The sequence below is a fragment of the Terrapene carolina genome, unplaced genomic scaffold (genome assembly GCF_002925995.2).
Source record: "Terrapene carolina triunguis isolate 2854851 unplaced genomic scaffold, T_m_triunguis-2.0 Scaffold102, whole genome shotgun sequence".
Lineage (NCBI taxonomy): Eukaryota > Metazoa > Chordata > Testudines > Emydidae > Terrapene > Terrapene triunguis.
In genome coordinates, this window is record NW_020664453.1 from 3,845,495 (window position 1) to 3,857,546 (window position 12,052).

The 12,052-nt window shown below is 40.8% G+C and overlaps 1 protein-coding gene across 7 annotated transcripts in view; it reads right to left on the bottom strand.

Annotated features, from left to right (window-relative positions):
* The window catches only part of LOC112109429 (nardilysin-like), an 84,964-nt gene that overhangs the window by 40,682 nt on the left and 32,230 nt on the right, over positions 1 to 12,052 (bottom strand). For all 7 annotated transcript variants that reach the window (XM_026651763.2, XM_029911587.1, XM_029911586.1 and 4 more), the window contains 7 exons: positions 11,762 to 11,884; positions 8,780 to 8,837; positions 6,721 to 6,794; positions 6,397 to 6,466; positions 3,076 to 3,153; positions 2,425 to 2,545; positions 2,278 to 2,336 (listed from right to left, as the gene is read on the bottom strand). In XM_026651763.2, coding sequence (XP_026507548.1) covers positions 2,278 to 2,336; positions 2,425 to 2,545; positions 3,076 to 3,153; positions 6,397 to 6,466; positions 6,721 to 6,794; positions 8,780 to 8,837; positions 11,762 to 11,884 — 583 coding nt within the window. The remainder of the gene's footprint in view (positions 1 to 2,277; positions 2,337 to 2,424; positions 2,546 to 3,075; positions 3,154 to 6,396; positions 6,467 to 6,720; positions 6,795 to 8,779; positions 8,838 to 11,761; positions 11,885 to 12,052) is intronic.

Sequence of the window (12,052 nt, forward strand, 5' to 3'; positions counted from 1 at the left end):
TATATACATAAGGCTGTTCCTTGTATCCTCCTGAGAGATCTTGATGGAATTTTCATGGAGGTACTCTGCAATCCTCTCCCAAAGGTTTCTAGGGATGGCTGCCTTACTTCTTCCTCTATGGTAGGGTAACTTCTTTCCCACTACACTCTGTGATGACTTCGGCAGGCACCATTGCCATAAACAGGCTAGCGTCACACAAGCCCAGGTGGCTTAATGAATTTAGCAGTAGCTGTGTTCTCTGTGCCTCTGTGACCCTCAGGAGTGAGATACCAGTTAAAATCACTGCCGCACAACATTTTTTTCCTTAACACTACAAAACAATTCCCTCCTCACTTCCGCCCCATCCTGGCGGGTCATACTAAGAATGGCTGCAGCTGGAGAGCAGTGCTATGCACAGGCACTCCAAAGCTGAAGTGTCAATAAGCAGGTCATATTTAAAACTCTTATAGGTATAAGGGAAAGGCGTTCTCAAACTCATCTTTCATTTTCCATTGTGGCTGTAAATACATGTCTGTTTTGTATGTAGCTGCCATCGTTGCAGCCTGAAGGCGTGCCCCAGCCACACCTGCAGAACACCTGACACTGATGAGGAGGAGAAAGAAGAGGAATAGGGAGGACATCAGATCATGAAGAGAGCCTAGAGAGTGAATATAGCAGATAGCCTGGAGAACAAAAGAACAGACAGGAGAAAGACTCAGGAGTCCCAGCAGGAAAAAGAGAGAGAGATTCGCCAGGACAAAACAGGGCTTCTCAGGCAGCAAACAGACTCTTATTGACCTAAAGGTAAAACAGTCATGGACTCGCCTACCTTTGTAGTCAATGGAGAACTCCATTTCAGGAGCTTCAATACCTCCCAATATTCCACATGGCACGATGAGCCATATCTGTACCCCTACTACTCCATGCTGGGGGATAGTAGGAAAATCACACCTTCACCTACACTGACCTGGGAGAGCCACAGTTGGAGTATGTTTGGCAGAAAAGGATTGAAATGGAGACAAATGTTTTCTACCATTCTGATTTTAAAGTTCTGTTCCATTAATTTATTTTATGTTTGCGCACTGTATTGATTTTAATTGCACATTAATGTTTTCCCCTGTTTTGGGTACGTAATAAATTTTTATATTTTGGAAATAAATTAATCTTTACTACTTCATAACATATACTACAGAACAAATAGCACTACTCAAAGAACAGGACAATTCTAATTGTAATAGAACAGGACCACAGAACTCATAGGTTCAGTTAAAAACAATGTACATACTATTATACATGTACATTAATATTATAAATGTACAGTAAACACAGAATAATTAATAGGTTCATTAAAAGTGTGATATTCATAAATGCACACCAAGCATTACATGATTCCTAACACCCCCAAAATGTCAAGGCTTTAGGTAGAGCACATTAAGTGGCTGACCATTAAGGCTCTTTCAAGGCCTCTCTCAGCCACATATCTCCACCTTGAGCTTTTCTAATGGCCTTGTGTCTGGCTGTTCAAAGTCAGCAGACAGCCATTCTATCTCTGCCCTCTACCTCAAAAGTGGCAACTTTTCACCTACTACCTCACAATTATTATGCAGGACACAACAGGAAGCTATAACCATTGGGATATTTTTCTCAATGAGATCTAATCTAGTGAGTAAGCACCACCAGCGCCCCTTCAATCTGCCAAAAGCACACTCAACTGTCATTATATACCTGCTGAGCCAGTAGCTGAATCTTTCCTTAAAGTTATCGAGGAGGCCACTGTACAGCTTCATGAGCCAAGATCATTATTGGCATGTCAACATTGCCAATTGTTAATCCACTGTCTGGGGAAAAAACGGCCCTGCTTGCACCTTCTTGAATAGTCGTGTGTTCTTAAATGTGCAAGCGTCATGCACCTTTCCTGACCAGCCCACATTGCTCTCAGTGAAACATCCCTGGTGATCCGCCAGTGCTTGCATAACCATAGAAAAGTAGCCTTTTCATCACAGCCTGGGAGTACCTTTCCCAGATCTGAAGAAAAGCTCTGTCTGGCTCAAAAGGTTGTCTCTCTCACCAACAGAAGTTGGTCCAGTAACAGTTGTTAACAGTAACAATTGTAGTAACCCTACAATTAATTCTTCCATTTTTTTTAACAATCTCATTTTCCACCATTTTCTCATTGCATCTGTTCTAATATCGGCTTATCCAAAAAGAAAAAGCACACTATAACGCAGAAAAGGATAGAAAAGAGGGAAAACCCCAGTGATATCCGGGGTCATGATCACTTGATTCAAACCAAGTTACCTTTTATCTGGCCCTCTTTTCTGCAACATTTTCAGATACTGGAATACAACATGCGCAACCTGAAGACAGAAGGACAAACTGATGAACTTTCTTTAACTTTTGGACATAGCACAGTGGTAAGAAATCCAAGCTATAATGGAATTTTACCTCATAGAAGTGCTCGTAACCTTCATCAGTCAAAGTCACAGAAATGCTGAATATAGAGTAGGTGGAGTTCTGTTCAAATCCTGTCTCACCATTTCCCCCATATAACGCAAGAGCCCAAAATCTATTGAAGAGTTATACCACTATTAATTACTCCAGTTAAAAACCTTCTTGATGTCTAATTATAATCACAGCATCATTGTTCAAGCTTATTTCGGACCTGCCTAATGGAGGCCACTTTAAGGAATTTAAAAGTCAATCCAAAGCAAATGGAAAGAATATAGCTTTCTACAAGAACACAAAGCACTGAAATTCAAAAATGCAGGGCATATACCTTTTTTGGATTTATTCAGTGTGAACCAAAATATTTTTGAAAACGTAAGTTTTCAGCAAAAGTGCTTTCAGTGTTGCTCTGGAGATTCTCTCGTAGTTGAATTTCTTGTATTTAGTACTAAAGACACCACCGGGTACATTTTCAGAGTATTTTGCGTTGCTTAAGTCACATGACTACTACAGGTTTTAAAGAGAATCACTGAGTTTGTCTCAAGCTTTGTAGATCACATTTTTTAATTTTTATTTGAGGAAATATTTCCGCCTTCACTCTTTATTTCAATGCACACAATATTAAAGTCTCACATTTAAAGAAATACATACTTTTTCCGAAGAAAGGAAAGAACACTGCCTTTGCCTTCATGTCCTACCAGCCAGGAGATATAGTGAAGTGGCTTCACCCTAAAAAGAGTTAAAGAAATGTAAAACTCCAACATGTAAAACTCTAATGTAGATTAATAATTAGCAAATCAAAATACAGATATTTAGATAATATCTTTCATCCAAAGATTCCAAATCACTAGACAAACAATTATAAATTCACTGCCCACTTCACCCACTATTGAAGTGACACCTTTAAACAGCAATGCTATGAAAAAGAGATTGTGTCCATTTGAAAATACAAAGGAATTTAGACAGGTAGAATACTGTTACTGATCTGAAAGTTAGCCAGGCTGCTGAAGTTAACAACTATACTTTGGCTGAAAATGCCACAACATTTTAACGAACACAAATAGTCATGACCTTTGTTTTACAGTAGAACCTCAGAGTTACGAACACCATAGTTACGAACTGACCAGTCAACCTCATTTGGAACCGGAAGTATACAATCAGGCAGCAGCAGAAACACACATACATACACATACACACACACACACACACACACACACAAAAAGCAAATACAGTACAGTACTGTGTAAATGTAAACTACTAAAAAAATAAAGGGAAAGCATTTTTCTTCTGCATAGTAAAGTTTCAAAGCTGCATCAAGCCAACGTTCAGTTGTAAACTTTTGAAAGAACAACCATAACGTTTTGTTCAGAGTTACGAACATTTCAGAGTTACAACTTCCATTCCCGAGGTGTCTGTAACTCTGAGGTTTTATTGTGTGTCTCACTACAAAGACATCACCTCCAGCAGCTTTGTGCCTCCTACCACTGATTCAAAAGGAAATGTCCAGTAATAATGGTTCAGAACAGAATCTGAGAGAAGTGTGTTACTCAGTGTATCACCAACACAACTTCATGGGCTACTAGGCTTTCTTTGGACGTCTTCTGTCCAGGGACAGACCAGGCCCAATTTGTTTATAAGAGTTGATCGGATCACCAACTAAAGTAATATGGCTGCAAACATATTATAAACAGATACTACATTCAACACATCTGCAGTTTGACTCTGAAGAAGCCAGACTATTGCATACCTTTCCACTCGTTACCAAAGCAATATCAAAAGTACAACACGGATTTATAAGTGCTGTATATCAGAAAATAAACAATTTAACAGTTAATTGCAAAGAGTAGGAGTATGGACAGCAAGCCTTAAAAAGCATGCAGCATCAAAGAGAACCTATTCAAAGAAGCCTCGTCGCTCCATAGCACAAGATCCTGCAAACCACAAGTTCTAGCTGACAGCCTGTAAAATGAAGAGCACCAATAGAAAGAAGATAGTATGTCTGTTACTCCTAAAACTGTCAACAATTTATCATGTGTGACCCAAGGCGCCTTAGGTAGCCCACACTGAAAATGCCAAGGTCAGGGCAGCCTGCAAAAAGGAGAACAGAGTCTCCAAAAATGGTGGTTATCATTGTAGTTAGATTCCCCAACCAGCCACAGACCATGCTCCTGATCCCGCCCCCACTGGATATCAAGAAGCTGGGGGGCGGGGGGGAAGAAATCACACAGCCCCCTTTATTGCATTCCAGTCTCCGGCTCCCAATCAGCAAATAGGTCCAGTAAAGTGAGAAGTTCTTTAAAACTCTATTCACCATACAAAATGTTCTTCTGATCCCCAAAAAGCTAGCCACATCACCAGATCAATATTAGTTTGAATCTTACCCAAAATACCATGCTGGAAGGCAATCCTTTAATATCTAAAAACCTAAAGATTTACTGTAAAAGCAAAGCAAAGCAAAGTAAAGCAAAGAAAATAAGTTGTTAAATGGTCAAAACTATCAGATATGGACTCTGAAGTCATATGTATGTATCAGGTTCTTAGCAGCATTGGTGAGTTTGCTGGCATGTAAAATCCCTCTGGAACACACTCAAAGCTTGGGTCTATCAGTCCTTCGTTCAAAGCTTCAGTTTGTAAAGAAGTTACTCCAGAGGTGAGAAGTAGAATTGAAGACAAAATGGAGAAGATGCAGCTGCCTTTTTATATTCTTTGCCATGTAGCTTGTACATCCTTTGTCCCAAACACAAGATCACAGCACACAGGCATGGAAAAGCTCTTGGAGTCCTCTGTCCACAAGCATGTCCCTATATGTCCTGCTAACTCATAAGTAAGGCTAAGTTTTAGTCATCGGTATTTTTAGTAAAAGTCATGGACAGGTCATGGGCAGTAAACAAAAATGCATGGGCCCATGACTTGTCCATGACTTTTACTAAAAATACCCCTGACTAAAACTGGGGGGAGGGACTTTGGGGGCGCCGCGGGTGCTGGGGAGGGGGGTGCGGCCCAGGGGGGGGCACTGCAGGTGCTGTGGAGGGGGGCGTGGGTGCTCGGGGGCAAGTCACAGCCTGGGGGGCAGCGTGGGTGCTGGGGCTGAGGCAGGCTCCCTAACCAGCTCCTGGGAAGCAGCAGCCTCAGCTCCTAGTTCCACGTGCTGCCTCCGCTCCACCCCAAGCCCCGGTTCTGCAGCTCCCATTGGCTGGGAACCGTGGTCAATGGGATCTGTCAGGGCAGCGTCTGCGGGTGGAGGCAGCAAGTGGAGCTAGGAGCTGAGGGAGAGAAGCCCCCCCACCCCCCAGGTAAGCACCAGCCCCAACCCCAAGCCCTGAGCCCCCCACACCTAAACTCCTGCTGTTGTGGGGCGGAGGGCCCTGAGACTGCCCCAGCTCCTCAGGCAGCTCCTGGGCTAGCCGCAGGGGGCTGCTGCAGAAGTCACGGAATCTGTGACTTCCGTGACCTCTATGACAAAAACGGAGTCTTACTCATGAGTGTAGCCCCTGGCTTCTCTCAATGTGTTCATTCTACAGCGGATTGCTCTTGATGGGCCATCAAACAGGCTACATAGTGCTAATCCCAATCTGTCTAGGGGTGTCACCCAGAAACACAGCGCAGGTTTGAGATGCAGATGTATTACACATATATATAAAACTCAGGATACAAAGATGATACATACATATAAACAAGGTCATCATACTTAGCAAATCATAACTTTTCTACTGATACTTTACATGTCAAATCTTGTATGATTCATTGCAATTTTGTAATATTCGTATCCATATTATAATAAATGGTCACTCATATTCCATGCAGCGTCACACTATGCTATTCCAAAAATCAAAGATCACAAAATGTTTTCATTTCATGGAATGATTCTTTCTTGCTGAATTTAACAGGAGAGAAAGTCTTGGTTATTTGATTCTTTATAAATAGTCATCTATACTCAGAGTGTGACATCAAAAAGATGTAGTGCCATCTTACCTGTAATGTCTCTCCTGTGGTGGTAGTCCCCAGGCAATGCTCAGTGAATGAACATTTCTGATTGGAACAACTGAACAGGAAGAAATGTATAAATTGTAATGCAAATGCATGATTATTCCTGTCTCTTTAATCCTAAGAAACAGCAATGGGCAAGAGATTTTACTTGCTGTAGAAAGGGTGGGAAAGATTCACAAAACTACATATTCTAATTCAATGATGGTAAATCAACCATTCTAAAACTCAAAGAAATAAGAATCTACACAGTGGTATATTCAATACCCATTCAGAACACTTATCAACACAGAAGACACCAAGGTCACTTACCCCTGTAAAGCTTGTAAAATTCGGGTGTGTCAAAAGGCTGTGTCAGATGGCCAAAGTTCGGTTTGGGTAAACCACTTCAAAAACAAAAGAAAATTATAGCATGATGTTTACTGTTCATGATACAGGACAACAAAGGGGAGAGTATAAGCTGCTCTGTGCCCATAGTTCTGAAGTGATACAAACCTGAGATTTCTATGGAACCAGAATATTTCCTCCTTTGATGTGACACTGAATTAGGGCACATCACAAGATCCACTCCATCCTGATTAATAGAAAACTTAACAGCCACTATTTCCCTGACCACCTCCACAAACACACACTCTAGTTATGGGCATATCATCTATTCCTCCAGTTCCCTCCATTTGTGGCACTGCACCTCCTGAAAATGACATGGCACAGATTTTTGGAGTGTGGGTAAGGTCACACAAAGATTTGCACCTTGCCTTTGGGAGAGGCCCCAATCAAACGCCTTTGCAGATTTGCTTGCACAGAAATGCATTAGCAGAATAAATGCCTTCCAGATTTCTGCCTGTGAAGAGAACAAAATAGCTGTGCATCTGTAGCACATTAGCATGTCTCCTGCACAACACCAATAAACTCTAGAAGACAATGAAGTGTAATACTTTATAATAGGAGGAAAAGTAAGCCCAAGGTGATTTATTTTAAAATAGAGGGAAGTGGAATTATGGACAATCTGATACCATTGAGCTGCCACAAGAAGACCCAATACACGAGTGATGTATGGTTTCTTAATACTTGTGCTGAAATAAACTAGAAGGAGAAATATTTGGTCTGTACCACAATGCTTAGCCCTTTTATAGTTAGTACAGAACATTACATTTGCCAGTCAGCCAGCCTCAAGCATTACCTACATTCTGGGAAAAAGGAGTTAATGCAGCTTCACTGACTTCCCAAGGAGAAAGGGGAACAGATGGTAACGTATAAAAGTGGCAGCAAGATCACTCTATGGGGAAAGTAGAGACTCAGAATTAAGTAGATAAGAATCACTAAAACACATACACAAGACCCTCCACACACACACAGCTGAGAGCCTCGTGAGCTGTGAAAGCATCCTTGGGTTTTTCACTCTCATGTTTCTAATGGAAAAGCTAACATGACACACTTTGTTTACTTATCCATTTTTAAATAACCATGATCTTGTAAGCAGGGATGTGCAGTTTCAGGAAGTGGTTGTTAGTCAATCACTTAACTATGATTAAGGCTAAGATTTTGTCATGGTTATTTTTAGTAAAGTCACAGACAGGTCACGGGCAATAAACAAAAATTCACAGAAGCCATGACCTGTCTGTGACTTTTGCTGCTGCGGCTCCATGGTTTCCCCCACCACCGTGGTGGCTGCGAACTGTGAGGTTCTCCCCACCCCCACCATCCCCTGGCACGAGGCTGTTGCCCGTCACTGGAACCCTGCAGGGGGACAATGAGGAAGCTGTCACCTGTCGCTGGAACCTGCCAGGGCCCTGCTGGCTGCCAGCTCCAGTCCCTGGGTCCCAGGGGCTGAAGCAGAAAATGTCAGGGAGGTCTCTGGAAGCATGACTTCCATGACATAAACATAGCCTTAACTATGATATTACAACATAGCAAACACACCAAAATAGTAGCTATGAGATGAGGGAACAATGAGAGTCATTTCTGGTCACAAACTGAAAAATTTTGTTTCATATATAATTGTATTTTGAATTAAGGGGACACATCTTAGGATCCCAACAATTATCAGATCCAACAAAATTTGCGTCGAGTGTCCAAAGCTTAGACAGCACACTTCAATGGATAGAATTGCATTGAATTAGTTTGAAAACCCACATTTATAATCTGTTACAGCCATATTAAAACACTACAAACTACTCTCTCAATTTCTATTTTGTACTAATTATCTTTTACACAAAGCAAAGTCATAACATTTAGTACACCTCAAATGCAGACTACAATTCTCCACCCAACAAAGGAGGCGTCAGCATAAGAGTAGCAGACATCAATCAGCCTCTAGCATCAAGGCCAACGCCACACATCAGATTCTTTTTGCATCAGTAAAGTATCTTACTTATTTGGAATCTGTGAAAAGATTTCCTTCACCCACTTCTCCAAAGTGTCCAAAGTTTCTAGTAAGGAAAGAAAAAAGAAAGCTAGAAATGTAACTCACTAACGAGCATAGAGCCAAGTTTTCAGGAAAAGGCATGTTGAAAATCTTCCACCATTAATCCAAATTAGCTTGGGGACCCAGAGTAAACAGACTCATTAGAGCCTACAAATCAGTATTCAGTAATGCTCAATAGACCCAGAGGGTAAACTTCAAAACCTGTTGGGCTGATTTCCCCAATTTTACCAAATCCCATAGATAACTGGTTTTGGATTATGCTTTGATGATGGTCATATGTATCCATTACAACTACAACTGAGAGATTAGGTGGCACCTGTGGCTTTATGATTTGCTAGATCCTTATAGTATAGCAGGTCTGCTCAACCTTCTCAAGCACAGTATAAATAATGCAGTGGTCTCCAAAAGGGGTACATCTGGCACAGTTGTGCACCTGAGCAGCATACGGTGACCCTAGGCACTACTGAATGCACACCCTACTGCAATGATATTTGTATAAAATATGTCTTGTGAGGCATCATACAAAAACTAGTAACACGCTGGTTATGAATATAATTGTAAAATGAACATGTGACTTTATTAATTCCCTCCTTATGATGTTATTAGAATATGTTTAAGATAAGACAGTCTAGCCTAGGTAAAGGTGATAAAGCGGTCTGTCCTAGACAAAGGAATGTGAGTTTACCTCAATTTATATAATAGCAGTAAACAAAGATATTGAGCTAAACCAGCCAGGGTTATCCTGAGTCTGGACTTGAGAGACAGAGAATTAACAGAGCTCTTGCACCCCAAAGAGACACTGAAGGCTGAATCCCCAGGAGGCTTTCCTCACTTGTAAGACAAAGACATTTCTTTGGGAATATAAGGAACAGAGAAAGACTCCGTCTTTATCTTTCATCTTAAGGAGACAAAGAAACCATGCAATTTGAGCTCTGTGATGAGTCCTAGACAGGCCAGCCAGTAAAAAGCTGGAAAGGAGACTGCGGGTGAGAGAAACCATCTTGAACACATTGATAAACCCACATTCCTTTGTCTAGGGCAGACCTGTTTATCATCTTTGCCCAGACTAGGTTATCTTGTCTTAATCATGTTCTAGTAACATCACACAGAGGGAATTTATAACTTCACATATAATGTTAATACATGCATTTTACAATGATATTCATACCCAGCATGTTATTAGCTTTTACATGATACCTCACAAGACATACTTTGTACAAATATCATTGCAGCAGTGTGTAGTGTGTGAATACAGTGGTGCCTAGGGTCACACATATTATAGACTGTCAAATGGGAAACATTTTTCCTTATAAAGGAAGGAATACAATACGTCAAGTTAACAACTCACAAAAATTTTGAATAAGAGAAAGTGTCAGTACCAAGAGTTATGCATTAGTGGTCCCTGTAGCATAGCTAAAATGATTATGTAAATCAAAAAGAAAATAATATTTTCTTCAACAGATATGGGACTATGAAAATAAGTAGCATGGTTACTGACTTCTATGCGTTTCTTCCCAATGACTAGCCATAGTTGCAGAACTTCTGTTCACATAGTCCTGCTTTTTGCAAATATTATGCAAATATATCTGCAAATATTCGGGCAATGCACCGAAACATACTATTTGTTACAATTATGGTAGCGTCAAGATCCCCTAACCAAAACTGGGGCACCATTATGTACTCCTGACAGATTTCTGCACCCCTGTGTGGGTGCAGAATTCATACAGGCCACATTTTTCTGTGGCCCCTGCACAAAAAAATGCCTAAAAATTCTGCAGCGCGTCTGTTCCAGCGTGTCTGGAGCAGCTTTAGAGACGGGAGAGGGGGGCTGGGCGTGTGCCCCTACATGGTTGATCACCATCGGGGGCGGTGCGGGGCTGGGCATACGTGCATGCCAACAAGCGAGAGAAAGAGACTGTCCCTCTCTCTTGCAACTGCAGCTCACTGGCGTGGAAGGGCAGGACTTTTTATTATGCACGAGGCAGGCTAGAGGTAGAAATGTAGCAGCTTGCCTGAGTTAATTGATCTCATTCTCTGAGGCAGAAATGTAGTAGCCTGCCAACATTGTTAAAGTTCCTATTGTTAGTTAACTGTTCCCATTCTTAGTCAATTCCCCTAAGAGCATAAAACCTGTGAAAGTTTTAAGGCCCCTACATTGCCAAAGTGATGTAAAAGAGCCTTATTATAAATGACAGTAAGGGAATCCTCAGCTAGGAAGATCTATGTGCTTTCTCACTTTTTTTCTGTGCCAAAGTGGGGTTAGATTCAGCTCAAGATTTATTTTACTTACCCCTTTAAAAAAAAAAAAGACTTTGAGGGCAAATAAAATGTCAGGACAATCAGAACCAAGCACTTCCCAAAGTACCCAGCCAGATCCAGGACAATGATTAGCAAAACTGTACGACTTTCATGTGTGAAAGTCTGAGCAATTTAAAATGACAGTCTACCTTTTTTTTCTATTTAGTATTCTGTAATGTAATTTAAATGAAAATCCAGTATTATAACTGCAATTCAGGGTATTAGTTACCAAGTCTTTGTAACTTAACCTTCATGTGTTTAGGAAATGCCGAATAGTTATTGTGACTTTTTTCTGTATTGTAGTTTAAATAAATTACCAAAACTGGTGTGATTATATTGCATTCTTTTGACAAATAAAGTATGCAGAATTTTGAATTTTTTTGCGCAGAATCCCCCCAGGAGATCCGGTATTTCACACTTGATGCTTAGATCTCAATCACCACTACCAGGGAATTTAAATAGAAAAAAAGCTAAACACTGGCATTTTCTATGGATTTATAAACCAATAGAGGTGACTACAGTAGAATCATCATTAGCTAATGAGCAGCCAGGTGTAAGTTCTGTGCTGAAACAGTCCTCTACTTTAAAGCAGTATGTAAGAATTTGTATTTAAGCAACAAATGATGTTACCTTTAGACTGGACAACTACGTTCATATAGTGAGCAGAGTAATAGTGCTGCCAAAAATCCCTCAGTCTGGTGTAGATATCAGTATTACTCTTTTTAGGCTCATGCTTTAGTGTCTCTGCATTACCTGTAAATGTTAAAAAAGTAGCTATTTGGCCTCACATTACTAGTGCTTTTCTAATCACAAGATCTAATCATAGAATCTAATCTTGGATTCCTTATGCACAAGAATTTCACAGTTTTGGATGTGCAAGGAATGCATGATGGAGCACAGAATGTTCAGGCCATGAATACA